Source organism: Echinococcus granulosus (genome assembly GCF_000524195.1).
Source record: "Echinococcus granulosus chromosome Unknown EG_S00005, whole genome shotgun sequence".
Taxonomy (NCBI): domain Eukaryota; kingdom Metazoa; phylum Platyhelminthes; class Cestoda; order Cyclophyllidea; family Taeniidae; genus Echinococcus; species Echinococcus granulosus.
The window spans coordinates 1911598-1923541 of record NW_020170385.1 but is presented as its reverse complement, the minus strand read 5'-3'; the positions used below and the strand labels follow the sequence as shown (position 1 = coordinate 1923541).

At 40.7% G+C, this 11944-nt stretch overlaps 1 protein-coding gene across 1 annotated transcript; it reads right to left on the bottom strand. All coding sequences in view use genetic code 11, as the record gives it.

Moving 5' to 3' along the window:
* Positions 1–731: 731 nt before the first annotated feature.
* On the bottom strand, positions 732–11704 carry EGR_01465 (Magnesium transporter NIPA2; the record flags this gene model as incomplete). The annotated part of the gene is made up of 6 exons (XM_024490714.1): positions 732–1124; positions 3884–4241; positions 5552–5586; positions 6575–6738; positions 10016–10324; positions 11575–11704. The coding sequence occupies 6 exons, from the start codon at positions 11702–11704 to the stop codon at positions 732–734; spliced, it is 1389 nt and encodes a 462-aa protein (XP_024355038.1).
* Positions 11705–11944: the final 240 nt, after the last annotated feature.

Here is an 11944-nt window from a genome sequence, read left to right as displayed (position 1 = left end):
ATCTGGGAAATTGCTAATGAGCCAATCAATACCAGTAACACATATCTTGACTAGTCCCTCAAGGATTGATTCGGGATAGGAACAATGTGCTGATGGAACTCGGTGGGTACATGAAACAGTACACCTTCAATCGAAAAGGTAAAGACAAAAGGATGAAAAGGACATAACTGCTTGAATTCACCACAAGGGGCTTCGGGAGCAAGCCGTAACCACGTCTATAGGTTTAGTACTGAGTAGTTTGAGAGATTAAACGTCAACCATGTATGGGCTGTATTGGCATTCTAAGGATTGTGACTAAGGCCCACTTTTTTCCAGTTTAAGGAAGTAGTTAATTTACGCACTATAATATCCAAAAGGAGTGGAACGTAATAGTAGTAGCGCGTGTTGAAACAGAAGTATATGTTTTCACAAAAATCGAGAAGTTAACTGGGAAACCATCAGTTGACCAATTCTGCGAAATAACCGATACATCCAGAGGACGCACCAAAACCCAAGAAATTTGTAAAATGTAGTTTTCACCAGTGCAATGACTGGGGAAAGGCATTTCGCAAAAAGGAAATAATACAAAAAATAACAAGAGCATATTTGCAGAAGTGAGTAGGGCGGCACAGCGATATAAATATGGCAGCGAGAAGAGTGAGAAGGGAGGAGGGGAAAGGAAAGACATAATTCTTGCATTTGGACGAGAGTGTAACTTTACTGTGTTGCACAGTGCAGTACAGGTGTGCCATTCACATGGAGGTCCAGATGGTGGAGTGATTGATGTTGGCCGCCTCGCTGACAGTGGAGTAGTTTTCGGTGGTGGCAGCAACGGAGGCGAAGTTAAAGGCGGAGGCGCCAGAGCCAGTGCGCTGGTGCACGCCCTGGTGGTGGTGTTCCAGCTTTGGATACTCTATCATGTCGTGGTTGGGCGAGGAGTTATGGCTGCTCTCGTTGCTGCCGCTACACTCATTCGACGTCGACAGCAGTGTGTACGTCTCATCCGAGAGACCGCGACCCTTTCGCTTGCACCATGTTGGAGAAAAGCGATGCTTGAAGGATAGATCACTGCTGAGGTGCACTACGCGTGTGGGCACCGGACCCATAAAATCTTTCACCAGATCGCCCAGTGACACATTCATATCCTACAAAGGTACGTAAATATACAAATATTACCTAGACCCTATTAGTAGGGTTAACTTTATTCCTACGAGAAGTCAAGCGCCCACCATTGTATATTGACCATTTCTCTCGACGGCAGTGTCTTCAAAAGTATTATCACATGCCCCTTAGGTATATCATACAATTTTCAGTGTTGAGAGCTCTTCAGTGAATAATACTATTTGGGAAACTCCAGATAATGCATGGTGAATGACGTGATTCGTGACTCAATACTAAGTTTAGGGAGGTTCAAAGGAGGTTTTTTCGCTCACTATAATCAGCTTTACTCAAGCCATGAGCCCCAAAACATCACTCTCAACAATGTGCTGTTTGAGGAGTTCAGTGACAATAACCCCCATTCTCATCGAAACACAGGAATTACAAGGCAGAAGTATAATTGCATGTTTGCCTTAATTCGTCAGATTGAACAGCATAATTGTGTATCGATAAGGAATAGCAGTGTCATGTTGTTCAGTAGGGCGAAGTATCAGGAAAGCACATGAATTGGTGGACCACAGAAACGCGAGACACATGAATCGCAAGCTGCTATAAATCCGACCGGTAATTCCTAGGCGCCGGAAGCAAAACGAAATCCCTCAAGGAGCCAAGATGAGACCGAATGGTGGTCGGCTAAAATAACACAAGGAGGAAGTAGTGGTGTTCGTCGTCGCAGAGCCAGATGGCAGATTCTCGGCAGAGAAGTGGAGTTCCTTAGGGTCCTTTCAAGAGGCAACATACAGCAGTAACGTCTAATTTAGCGCATGCGCGTTTGTGAAAATGAGGCCTTCAGCCCACGCACTCACAGAGCGCTCATAAAATTATGCAAGCGAATGACGTAAATGCGAGAGTGAGGAGAGTCTGTATTAAACACCAGGTGGAGAGATGGCAGCTCACACCAACAACCCTTTAAGCAATGCGAAGATTTTGTAAGTGGCGCTTTTCCAAAAATCTCGAGCACGGTGCTTAAACAGGAATGAGAACATTAGGTTAGGCGAGATAATCCAAAGCTATGTGTAATCTCACCCGGGCAAGAAAAAAATTACCCAACGTGTTTTTAAAACAACGCGTCATCTCGGCTTCAACTAATTATAGAATCACATTAGAGACGTAGAAGCGCATTTACCTCACAAAGCATGGGGGTTTTTAGATGCAAAATCATACCAATGAAAATCAAATGGAATCATGACTAAAATTGTTACGCTTTTACATTTACATGGACATAGCTCAGTGAGTGCAATTGAGAAATTAGAGATCCTCACAAATTCATAAGCATCTTCAGCATAAGCATTTATGGCATTGCGTTAAATGCAACACCAAATAAAGTCCACAGACGATTTCATCTCTTTCGAAACACTTAAACAGCCTATAAGCGATCGCTGCCAATCGTCTGCTTGAAAAATGTGTTGCAATTAGTAAACTTGAACAAATCTGAAAATGCTAATTACCAGCAGGTAATGCGGTTCACAGAGCACTGATGCATACGAACACGGAAATGCGCGAATTCACTAGCCTCGTACATTTTCTGGCCCACATATTGGCACATTGAAGCATTCAGATAGCCCAAGGCTTACGCAATGTCTTGGTCACTTAGACTTGACTAACACCTCATCCCATCTGCAGTATATCTGCTGAATACACTATAGACGAGATGAATGTGCGTGAATAAAGGCACTTCGATTTTGCCAATCACGACTCCTTTGTTTGCCACATCGCAGTTGCAAGACGCCTCTTCCTATTACCGGCGGAGATGATGACAGTACACCTGAAGTGCCTAAACACAGTGTGGTGCAGCGGTCTCGATAGAGATTCAGATACTTCAACCACTTAAACCAAAGATCATAGATAAAACGTCAAGCACGAGAGGGGAAAGGCTTGCCAGTAGATGTAATTGTTACCAAATAAGCCATAAAGAATGTAATCCTACTAAGAAGGAAGCAAATGCCTAAAAAACAATTAAAGTGGAAGTGATTATGCTTTATGATAATCGTGAAATCGCAAAACCAAGCGGTACGACTATCGCCACTTTGCGACCAAGTAATTTGAAGATCAGTATGGAGAACGCTTGTGATAATACCTGGCAAAACAGTGCGGCAACACCTTAGCCCAAGCAAAGGCATGACAACAGTAAAAATGCGAGTATTGCCTCTGACCTCAGCTAAAAGTGTCAAGTGAATGAATACAAGGAAATGAAGTGAGCACTCCTAATTTACATTGTTAACTATTTGCAGCCGTTTGACTGCGTCGATGTGCCAATGTTAGCGCCCAAAAATGAGTAAAATCAAGCCACATCAATGGACGTAGATGTATATATATGTATGCATGCATATATGTAATGTTAGTATTTTGGTACCTTCGCCATCAAACGGCCTTCAATGAAATGCATCCATATTGAAGTAAGTTGCACGCGAAGCAACACTTTGGAAAGGAAAAATGTTTTTGCGTGTGCCACTTCCAATAAGCAGTTCATGTGAGGGTTCAAAAGCTAAATGCTTCATCTCTAATATAGCATAGACAAATTAGCTTCCAAAATCCAGGGAAAAACTGGCTAATTATAAGAAGCACTATAATTAATGATGAGATGCCTTGGACTAGTTAATGTGTATAAAAAAACTATCGGCAGGTAAAAACCACCGTCTTTTCTTCTAAGACACAGGAACCAAATTAATACCCAAACAGTGGCAACAGGATGGTTTATGAACAAGCAGACGCCGGAATTAGCATCAATTAGCGACTACCAACTCACTCTGAAGAGCGTCAGAAGGACGATTCCGCTGACGATGCAAATCAGGCCGACGGCGTTGCCAATGTAGTCGGTGGGGGAGAGCGAGGAGCCCTCCTTAAAGAGGATGGTCGATGCGATCAGCACGAAGGCCGTGAAGAAGACATAAAGTAGAGGAGTGACAATGCTGGTATTAAAAATGTCGAGGGCCCGATTGAGGTAGTTCAGCTGCACAGTTAGACAAAAAACCAGACCGATCAGGAAGAACCAGAAAATCCATTGCCGGAGGATGGCAAGAATGCCATACTCGATAGCCTCCTGAAGAACAAGCGCATAAGATACCCCAGTTACTTCACCGCTAGGCTTAGGAACTAAAATGTATCTTAAAATATTAAGTTGCTTAATCAAATGCATACTGTTAAGTAAAGAAGGTTCAGAGAAGTTTCAAACTGTGCAGATAACAATTCTAAAATACTTTTTTGGAATTTGAGAACTGCTTACTAATAGCCCTCATAATCATGCCATAGAAGAGAATCAAGCAACAGAGGAAGAAGTCAAAAAAACATAATTTTAGCTTCATCTTAGAGTCAATGGCTAATTCGGGGAATATAAAAATACACATTGACGGATATTTTCAAACTCGGGTTCGATTAACAACCCAATTCAAATGGACATCGATAGTTGATCAAAATTCGGGATATTCAGAAGCAATTTCCTCATAGGACATAACAACCTCCAAGTCGCGATGCGCCCAAGTTCCCTAATCGCGATACTCAGTCTACAATCTAGTAAGACTGATGGCACTAGGACACTCACAGACAAGTTGTTATAGCAAATCCAAAATAACATTTATGAACACGGCTAGATAGTGATGTTAAGACTCCCCTTTGTACCCTTTTGGTCAGCAGTGATCAGTTTGATAAGTGTTTCTAAAAGACAGCTGCAGTGACCTAGTTCGTGCGTGTGCAATTTCTAAGAAATGCTGTGATTTGGGGGAATGATTATGATAGTATTGCGTCCCAACGGATAGCACAGGTCCGTTATTTGGCCTAGTAAGAGCCACTTTGCAATCTCACGAGTGTGCGTGAGCGTCGTGTACGTACCTGAGCGTAAGAATGCTATTACAGAAATGAGCAGACATTGACGACCGAATCATAGAATTGAGGATCTCAATGAGGGCACACCAAGAGTCAGGTGCTGTGATGTCAACTCAGTCGAATACAAAGCTCAGAATCTCGACACTTTCATCACTACTCTTGCTGCAAAATCGTCATCGACCTTATGTTTGCTAGGCCCGAGAAGACGAACAGTGAAATGTGCCAATAAAAGAAGGTACATTGTGGTATGCCAAGTAGAATCACCAGAAACCGTTTGAGTTTTAAACCAACGCTACTGGACGTCCTCTGGTGCAAATTACTTAACAAGTAAAGCAAATATTAGAGGTATTTTCTAACCACAAAACACATCCTACATCCTACTTCTCTGTTTAACCGGAAAATAACAACACTCATTTAAGATACAATCGAATGTTTGCTGCCAGATCACAAGTGAGTTTTGGTACGATGCGTTTTCTTTCAAAAGTGACGATCCGACAAATGATTCCCACATAAATCTCACGGAAAATTTAATATAAGCGAGGTACTGAGGAAAGTTGCACCGTGTAGTAAGTATAGATAATAAGGAAATATTAACCTGGTTCGTTTTTCTCCACCAAAGACGGATGGCAGCTAAGAGGAAAGTTTAAGAAAGCCTTGCGGTAGGAAAAAGTGCAGTTAATTTAGCAAGGGATGAAGGGGATGCAATGTGTTGCCTGAAAAGAAGGGTGACGATGCAGAGAATTATACGTTTTTTAGTGGCAAAGGTTGCACAATGGCAAAAATGAAAAAAAAATCGGGCGATAGGAGTACGCATCAGCATAGTAACATTAAACCATGAGCTCAAAGTACCAAACCTTCAAATAACTCCAACTCATTGCCAGAAAGGGGACCAAAACTGACGACGCAATATATGAGGAATCAAAACATTGGCAAATTTTAAGACTCAAGGTTAACAGAACACGTAAGCAGACGAAAACATCATATTGAGTTTTAAAAATGCAGAGAAAAAGTCTTCCATAAAGTCAAATTAATACGCGAAAAGAGATCGCACGTGATTGCTTACGAGCACTAAATTTTGCCAATTAACAAGATGAAATTTGAAATTGGCAAAAAAAGTTTAAAGAACAAGTTGTTTCATCAAAGACGAGTTCAAATTAATGAACGAAAGTAAAGTTACCTGGAAGTCAGATAGAGAACTAATTACCCGGCCGTGTACGAATCATCGGTATGAAAAATGGGATGAAGGTAGGAGGTGAATTAACTTTATCACTAAGACGTCCGTGTAGCGCGAGAGCAAGATGGAATGTTGTCGTGTAGATAGTGCACGATCCTAACACTCGAGTTCATGCCCTTCGCCGCGCTCGGTTGCACACAAGCGCGGTGATCATCCGCGTGTGGGCGCGTGTTTGTGCGATGAGGGCGCGTCACTAAGAGTTCTCTCAGTAGCATTCAAGTGACGGCACAGCCATTCGCTCTCATGCCCGCGGGAAGGCACCAGTATATGATACTCGTTAAATATGCATGGATTGCGCATGTAAGCACACACATCTAAGCGTTAGCGACTTGCAAATGCGTAAATGTGGATTTTTTAAGCAGATAAGAGGGAGTATAAACTCACCTTAAACCCCAAGCCGATTCCTTTGCACGCCATAACTGAGAGCGATCCAATACTGCCACTAATGAAGACAAAGACAAGAGGATTGCGAGTCCCAAACTTTGGGGCGATCACGAAAATTGACACGATACCTGCGACTGCAACTGCTATTGCATAAGTGAGGAATCCTACGTAAAAGAAAGTGATAGTGATAGTATGTGGTTGAGTAGTTCAACTTCTGGTAGAACAGCGTAGAAGCGACCAAGGTACGACCTCGGAAAGTGAGTTTTGAAAACCCTGTGCGCATATTTGCTCACTGATTAGGAAATAAAGAAGGAGGGGGGGGGGGGAGGGGCTTCAGACGCAATGCTCTAAACTTTTGAAGTTCATTGTGTTTAAAACTTTTTATCAGATATATTGAATGTGTGAATATATATAAATTTGTGAACAGAATGGTATGGAAAATGGTTACGTTAAAAAAGGTAGGCAAGAACAACCCACACATTTCGACTTTGCAGGAGTCATATGCTAGAAGAGCTATGGGAAGCGAGTGGGTGTTTTATCGTGCTCTAGATTTTGCTTTGATGGAAAGTCCAACAATTAAGAGGTATTGCATACTCAGCACTCGCGCATAATGCATACAATTGTCACTTGCTCTCACATAAGAAGTGAGTGCATCTAATTGCGTTCGGAAGGATTAATTTTCTGCTGTTTACGTGAAAAACTTCCAAAAAAGTAGCAAAATCATCGACACAGAGTACAATTTTTAACTACGCTTAAGAAAGAAGGTCAGTTTACATCTTTTGTGAAGACATCGACATTTATTGTAGAAACGAGAATAAGATTTTGCCAGTGGAGATGGTTACACCTAAGCACACGCATAAAAAAGTCTACCTACTTACAAATTGCTCGAATTTGCAATGTCTACAATACCTAAGGTATTACAAAAAGGAGAAATAACTACCCAGTGAAAAGAAGAGGAGAGTCTTCCGTTCAGAAGACACACTATGCGGATCACAGTGCGATGATGCTTATGCAAAAGGCCCTATATCTGAGGTCTTTAAAATAAACCAACCATTGCCTTTATTATGCAACCACAGTAGTGATAGCACAGCCATGAGCACAGCTGCAGAGTGGAGACAACGAAAGTGGTCATACACAATAGCCCTTAGTATCCATCCGACACAAGAGACGATTAGTAGTCCTGGGGTTCCGCAACGAGTGCTACGCCATATCCTGTACTCGGAATGGTTCTTGGACCAAGGGCCACTCAATATAGTGTCAAGATGTAAGTGAGTTATGGTGGAAAATAGGTGCAACCCGATCGGACTAAGCACCGGCAATCAGATACTATAGGTGAAATTCCCACATGATTAACTAATTGCCTTCTAACTTATTGCTCTTTGGGTGCTTTCTGTGCGCGAGATGTATAAAAAGAATTGAAGAAATGCATAAAAAACCATTCAAAGTTCAAGAGACGGAACATTAAGAGAATTCACTTCAATGGCAAGTGGCGTTTTTCATCACGGACTTTACTAGGTCATGCAAAGTGTAGTTGAATTCTAGGGGGATAGTAGAGATAGTACTCGACCACTGTTATTGATAATTTTCTCATGTATGCACTTACAAATACTTTACTTCCATGTAGATTCGTAATGATAGACGACTCAAAAATTAACTTCCAAGCGATCAGACTTCTAATATTAAGGACAATGATGAGAAGGCAAACAGGAGACGAAAAACATGAAATTAAAAAATCACGACATTTGATTAAGGGATGGCTAAATTATTTAGGATTAAGGCCCAATGCTGTTTTTTCATTTTGCTTCGTGGGACAACTATCATTGACACCTAGATGAAATATAGGAAAAACCAAGTTATTTTTTACCGCCTTAAATGAGAGGTGTCATAAATAGAGAGTTATCTTGCAAAGGGGCGACAAAAAGGCAAAAGGTGAAATTAATGAAAAACGATAGATATCGTGGTGTATTGTGACATTGAGAGGGCACAAGGAACGAAATATGCTAGGCTTGCTTTATATGACCAATGCCTCAAGTGGGTTGGCCTGTGCAAGCACGCTCGTAAAGAAAAATTTCATTGATTCCTTTCAAGCGATGCGATCGAGGAGCCATTACAATCGGCACCGGCGGAATCTGCTTCTCACATGATGGCAGCAACACTTTCTAGCAAAAATGGTGTGCCGTTGCTTCGACCTCCATCAAGTTTACAACTACGGTCATAAATCACCCCATGCCACTCCTAAAGTGATTATTTTTCAATAACAAAATCACAATTTGCGTAGTCCTTTGCCGTTTGAAACTCGACTCAAAAATGCACGAATATTCAATATTTATGCTCTGTAAAGCTGGTACGATTGACCTAAAACCCTTTGGTAAATACTTGGCGGGAAAGAGCATAGAGGCTTAAAATTTAGCGTATTCGTAGCGGAAGTGCCATTAAACTACGCACACAATTATTGACAACCCCCACAGACTTGCGTGAATTTCGTCTTTTTTCTCCATAATCAACGTCAATGGCAACAGAGATGCACAGGAAGGTAATAACTCCCGGAATGGTGAATTATTCTAAAAAATCAAAGAAGTTTACCAACGAAATGATTATTCATGCTTTGAAATTTAAGGTCAAAATATCCTGAAAACAAGGTCCAAAAGAATGATGAGAATGCGAGTGTAAAACCTTAAGCCAAAAACATTAATCACGGACACATGGAAGTGCTCTTCCGCACTGGTCCAAAGAACAGATTACGCGAAATTCGAGTCAACCGTCTTTGAAATGGTATCGACGATAACACACCTCTAGCTATATTTTAAGTATTCTAATAACTTGTGCCTAGCCAAATCATTTTTAAAGAAAGTTCTCAGTATTTAAAGCAAAACTATCTAAAAGTATTTCTTGTAACTTTAAGTTGTCTTAGTGCAAAGGTTATCCAAATTGTAAAGTTACTAGTTCGAGAATCACTTTGACAAATTATACCTCAAGGATTGGTGTAAGTGATTTCTGGAGTCAATGAAAGGTATGTGTGAACCATGCGTGCACACCCATTTTCATCTAATATCTCTTAAAATTGGTCAGAAGCACTAGAAAGGACACTGCAATTCCTGTCACTTATGGTCTTGCACACAAATCGCCAAATTAAACAGAGAAAGAAAATGAGAGTGAAAGGGGTCTTAAATGTCAACGGTCAAAAGATCAAACAGGTAAACTTATCCCGATTCTTTAACCTCACAGTGTGATAGTAGAAACAGGATCCTACATGCGTATTCACATTAGTGTCTTTCCACGGTACTGTAAAATGAAAAATAATCAAAATTTCAAGACGGAGCACGACAATGTATCAGTGAGTTTCCGAAATCCGGGATTCATAAAAGGCGACATAAAAATCTGAAGGCACAAACCTTGAGAAGAAAACGAGGAGACAAGAGAGCAAAAGATACTGAAGCCCACCTGGATCCATGACCTTAATACTGAGTTCATGGAGTGATTGAACTTCCTGTTCCTTGGGAGCGTGAAGGACAACCATAGTCGAGCCGCAGATGCAAACAACGCAGCCAATTTTGCCGATGAAATTGAGACGCTCACCAAGGAAGTGAGAGCTAAAGACTGCTGAGACAAGGACGGAGAGACCTCCCATGGGGGTTACGAGAGAAGCGGGTGCGAAAGTGTATCCCGCGAAATTGGCTGCCTCTCCCAACCCCATGAGGATAAGCCCCAGCCACCAAACCCAGTCACAGAGGTACTGGTAACCACCATCGCCTATGATAACCGATTAAAGCGTGATGAATAAAATAGCGTTAAAATGACTCCATGATTTACCCCAATCATCTAAAATATACTTGTTATAATTACTATAATTATAATGACCTCCAATTCAATTAAAATAGACACTATCTCGGCTTTTCCGTGGTAAAAATCCCATCAAGTCAAGGGAGAAAAGCAACAGCAATTACTCAAAACTTGTCTTTCCATTGAGAATGATTTCGTCGCATTTGAGTAACGCATTTGAATTCTTATCAGGCCTGAGACTAATGTACATATATAAACATAACAATGAGTATTATAATGGTTGTTATACAGTAATATTGATAATGACAGCTGATATTTCTAAAAAAACGTTGTACCCTAATATCATTACACAATATCTCCAGTTTCCTGCGGCAAATTTTGTTATTATTTGTCCCCACCGTTTACGTGCATGTAAAGAAACGCCTAATAGATGGAATAGGGCCTTTACTGTTACCCTACATGAAATCGGAATCCGACCCTAGAATTTTATTGCGCACAAAATAAAATCTTATCTCAGTTACATAAAAGATGCACAATAGAAAATCGACCTATTAATTTTGGCGAAGGGTTTTGTAGGCAATACAGTACTGTCCCTCTCAAGAGAAACTATCATCTCAGATTCCATGGCCCAAATCTTTTCTATAAAATACCAGCAATCCTAACTTGATGTAACGGATGTCCATCAATGCAAAAATAGTTAGATACAAGAATCAAGAGTATCGTGAACAAAAATGACGTTTAGGTAGAGCACAATTAGGATGATTGAGAATATGCAGCACGTTATTAGTCTAAGTTACTGAAGGATATAAATCGCGCCATCAAATGAAATAGTGAATATAAAATGGGATTTTCGGCATTGAAATCCTCACACAAGTAAGCCAGAATTTGATTTTTAGTGAGCGGTGACTTAGTTCAGATCAATGAAGACACATTACTGCGACTGGCACTATGATTCAGTTTGATTTAACTATATTAAGGGATAGAGAGTGATTTCAACAACTAATTCACACTAATTAACTACGAATTACAAAGCTCTGTGAAGCTATTTGCTAATTATAGAAGCAAACTGTAGTCCTAATCTAAGAACAACGCGTAACCCCAAAAATGAACTAATAAATGGTTGAAAATTAAGCACGCTGTCTGTACAAATCACAGAGGGTAAGTCGAATTCTATGTGGAAGGAACACTACAGCAATATATGAGTAAAAGTGTATACTTACCTGCTCGCGTACCTGTCGCAGCCAACCTTCGCAAGGCAATCTTTTTAACGATAAAACTGCAGCCTATGAATATAGTTGATGCCAGAGCCAAAGACAGTCCAATGTAAAAGTGAACATCCGACTGAAACATTTTTCTGACTAAATATTTTAAACGACAGCACGTTCCTAAATTAATCAAGACAGCCGGCCAATGGTGAGAAGAGCGACCTCAAAGATGAATGGTGGCAATTGCCTCAGGCAATTTCAAACAAACCCCTAGGTTATTGCAGATATTTAAAATCATCTACACCTGAATGTATTTTAATGCCAAAATTACAAAGTCTAAATGGATCGGGCATGTGTTACCTGTAAATTGCAAGAATGGCACCTA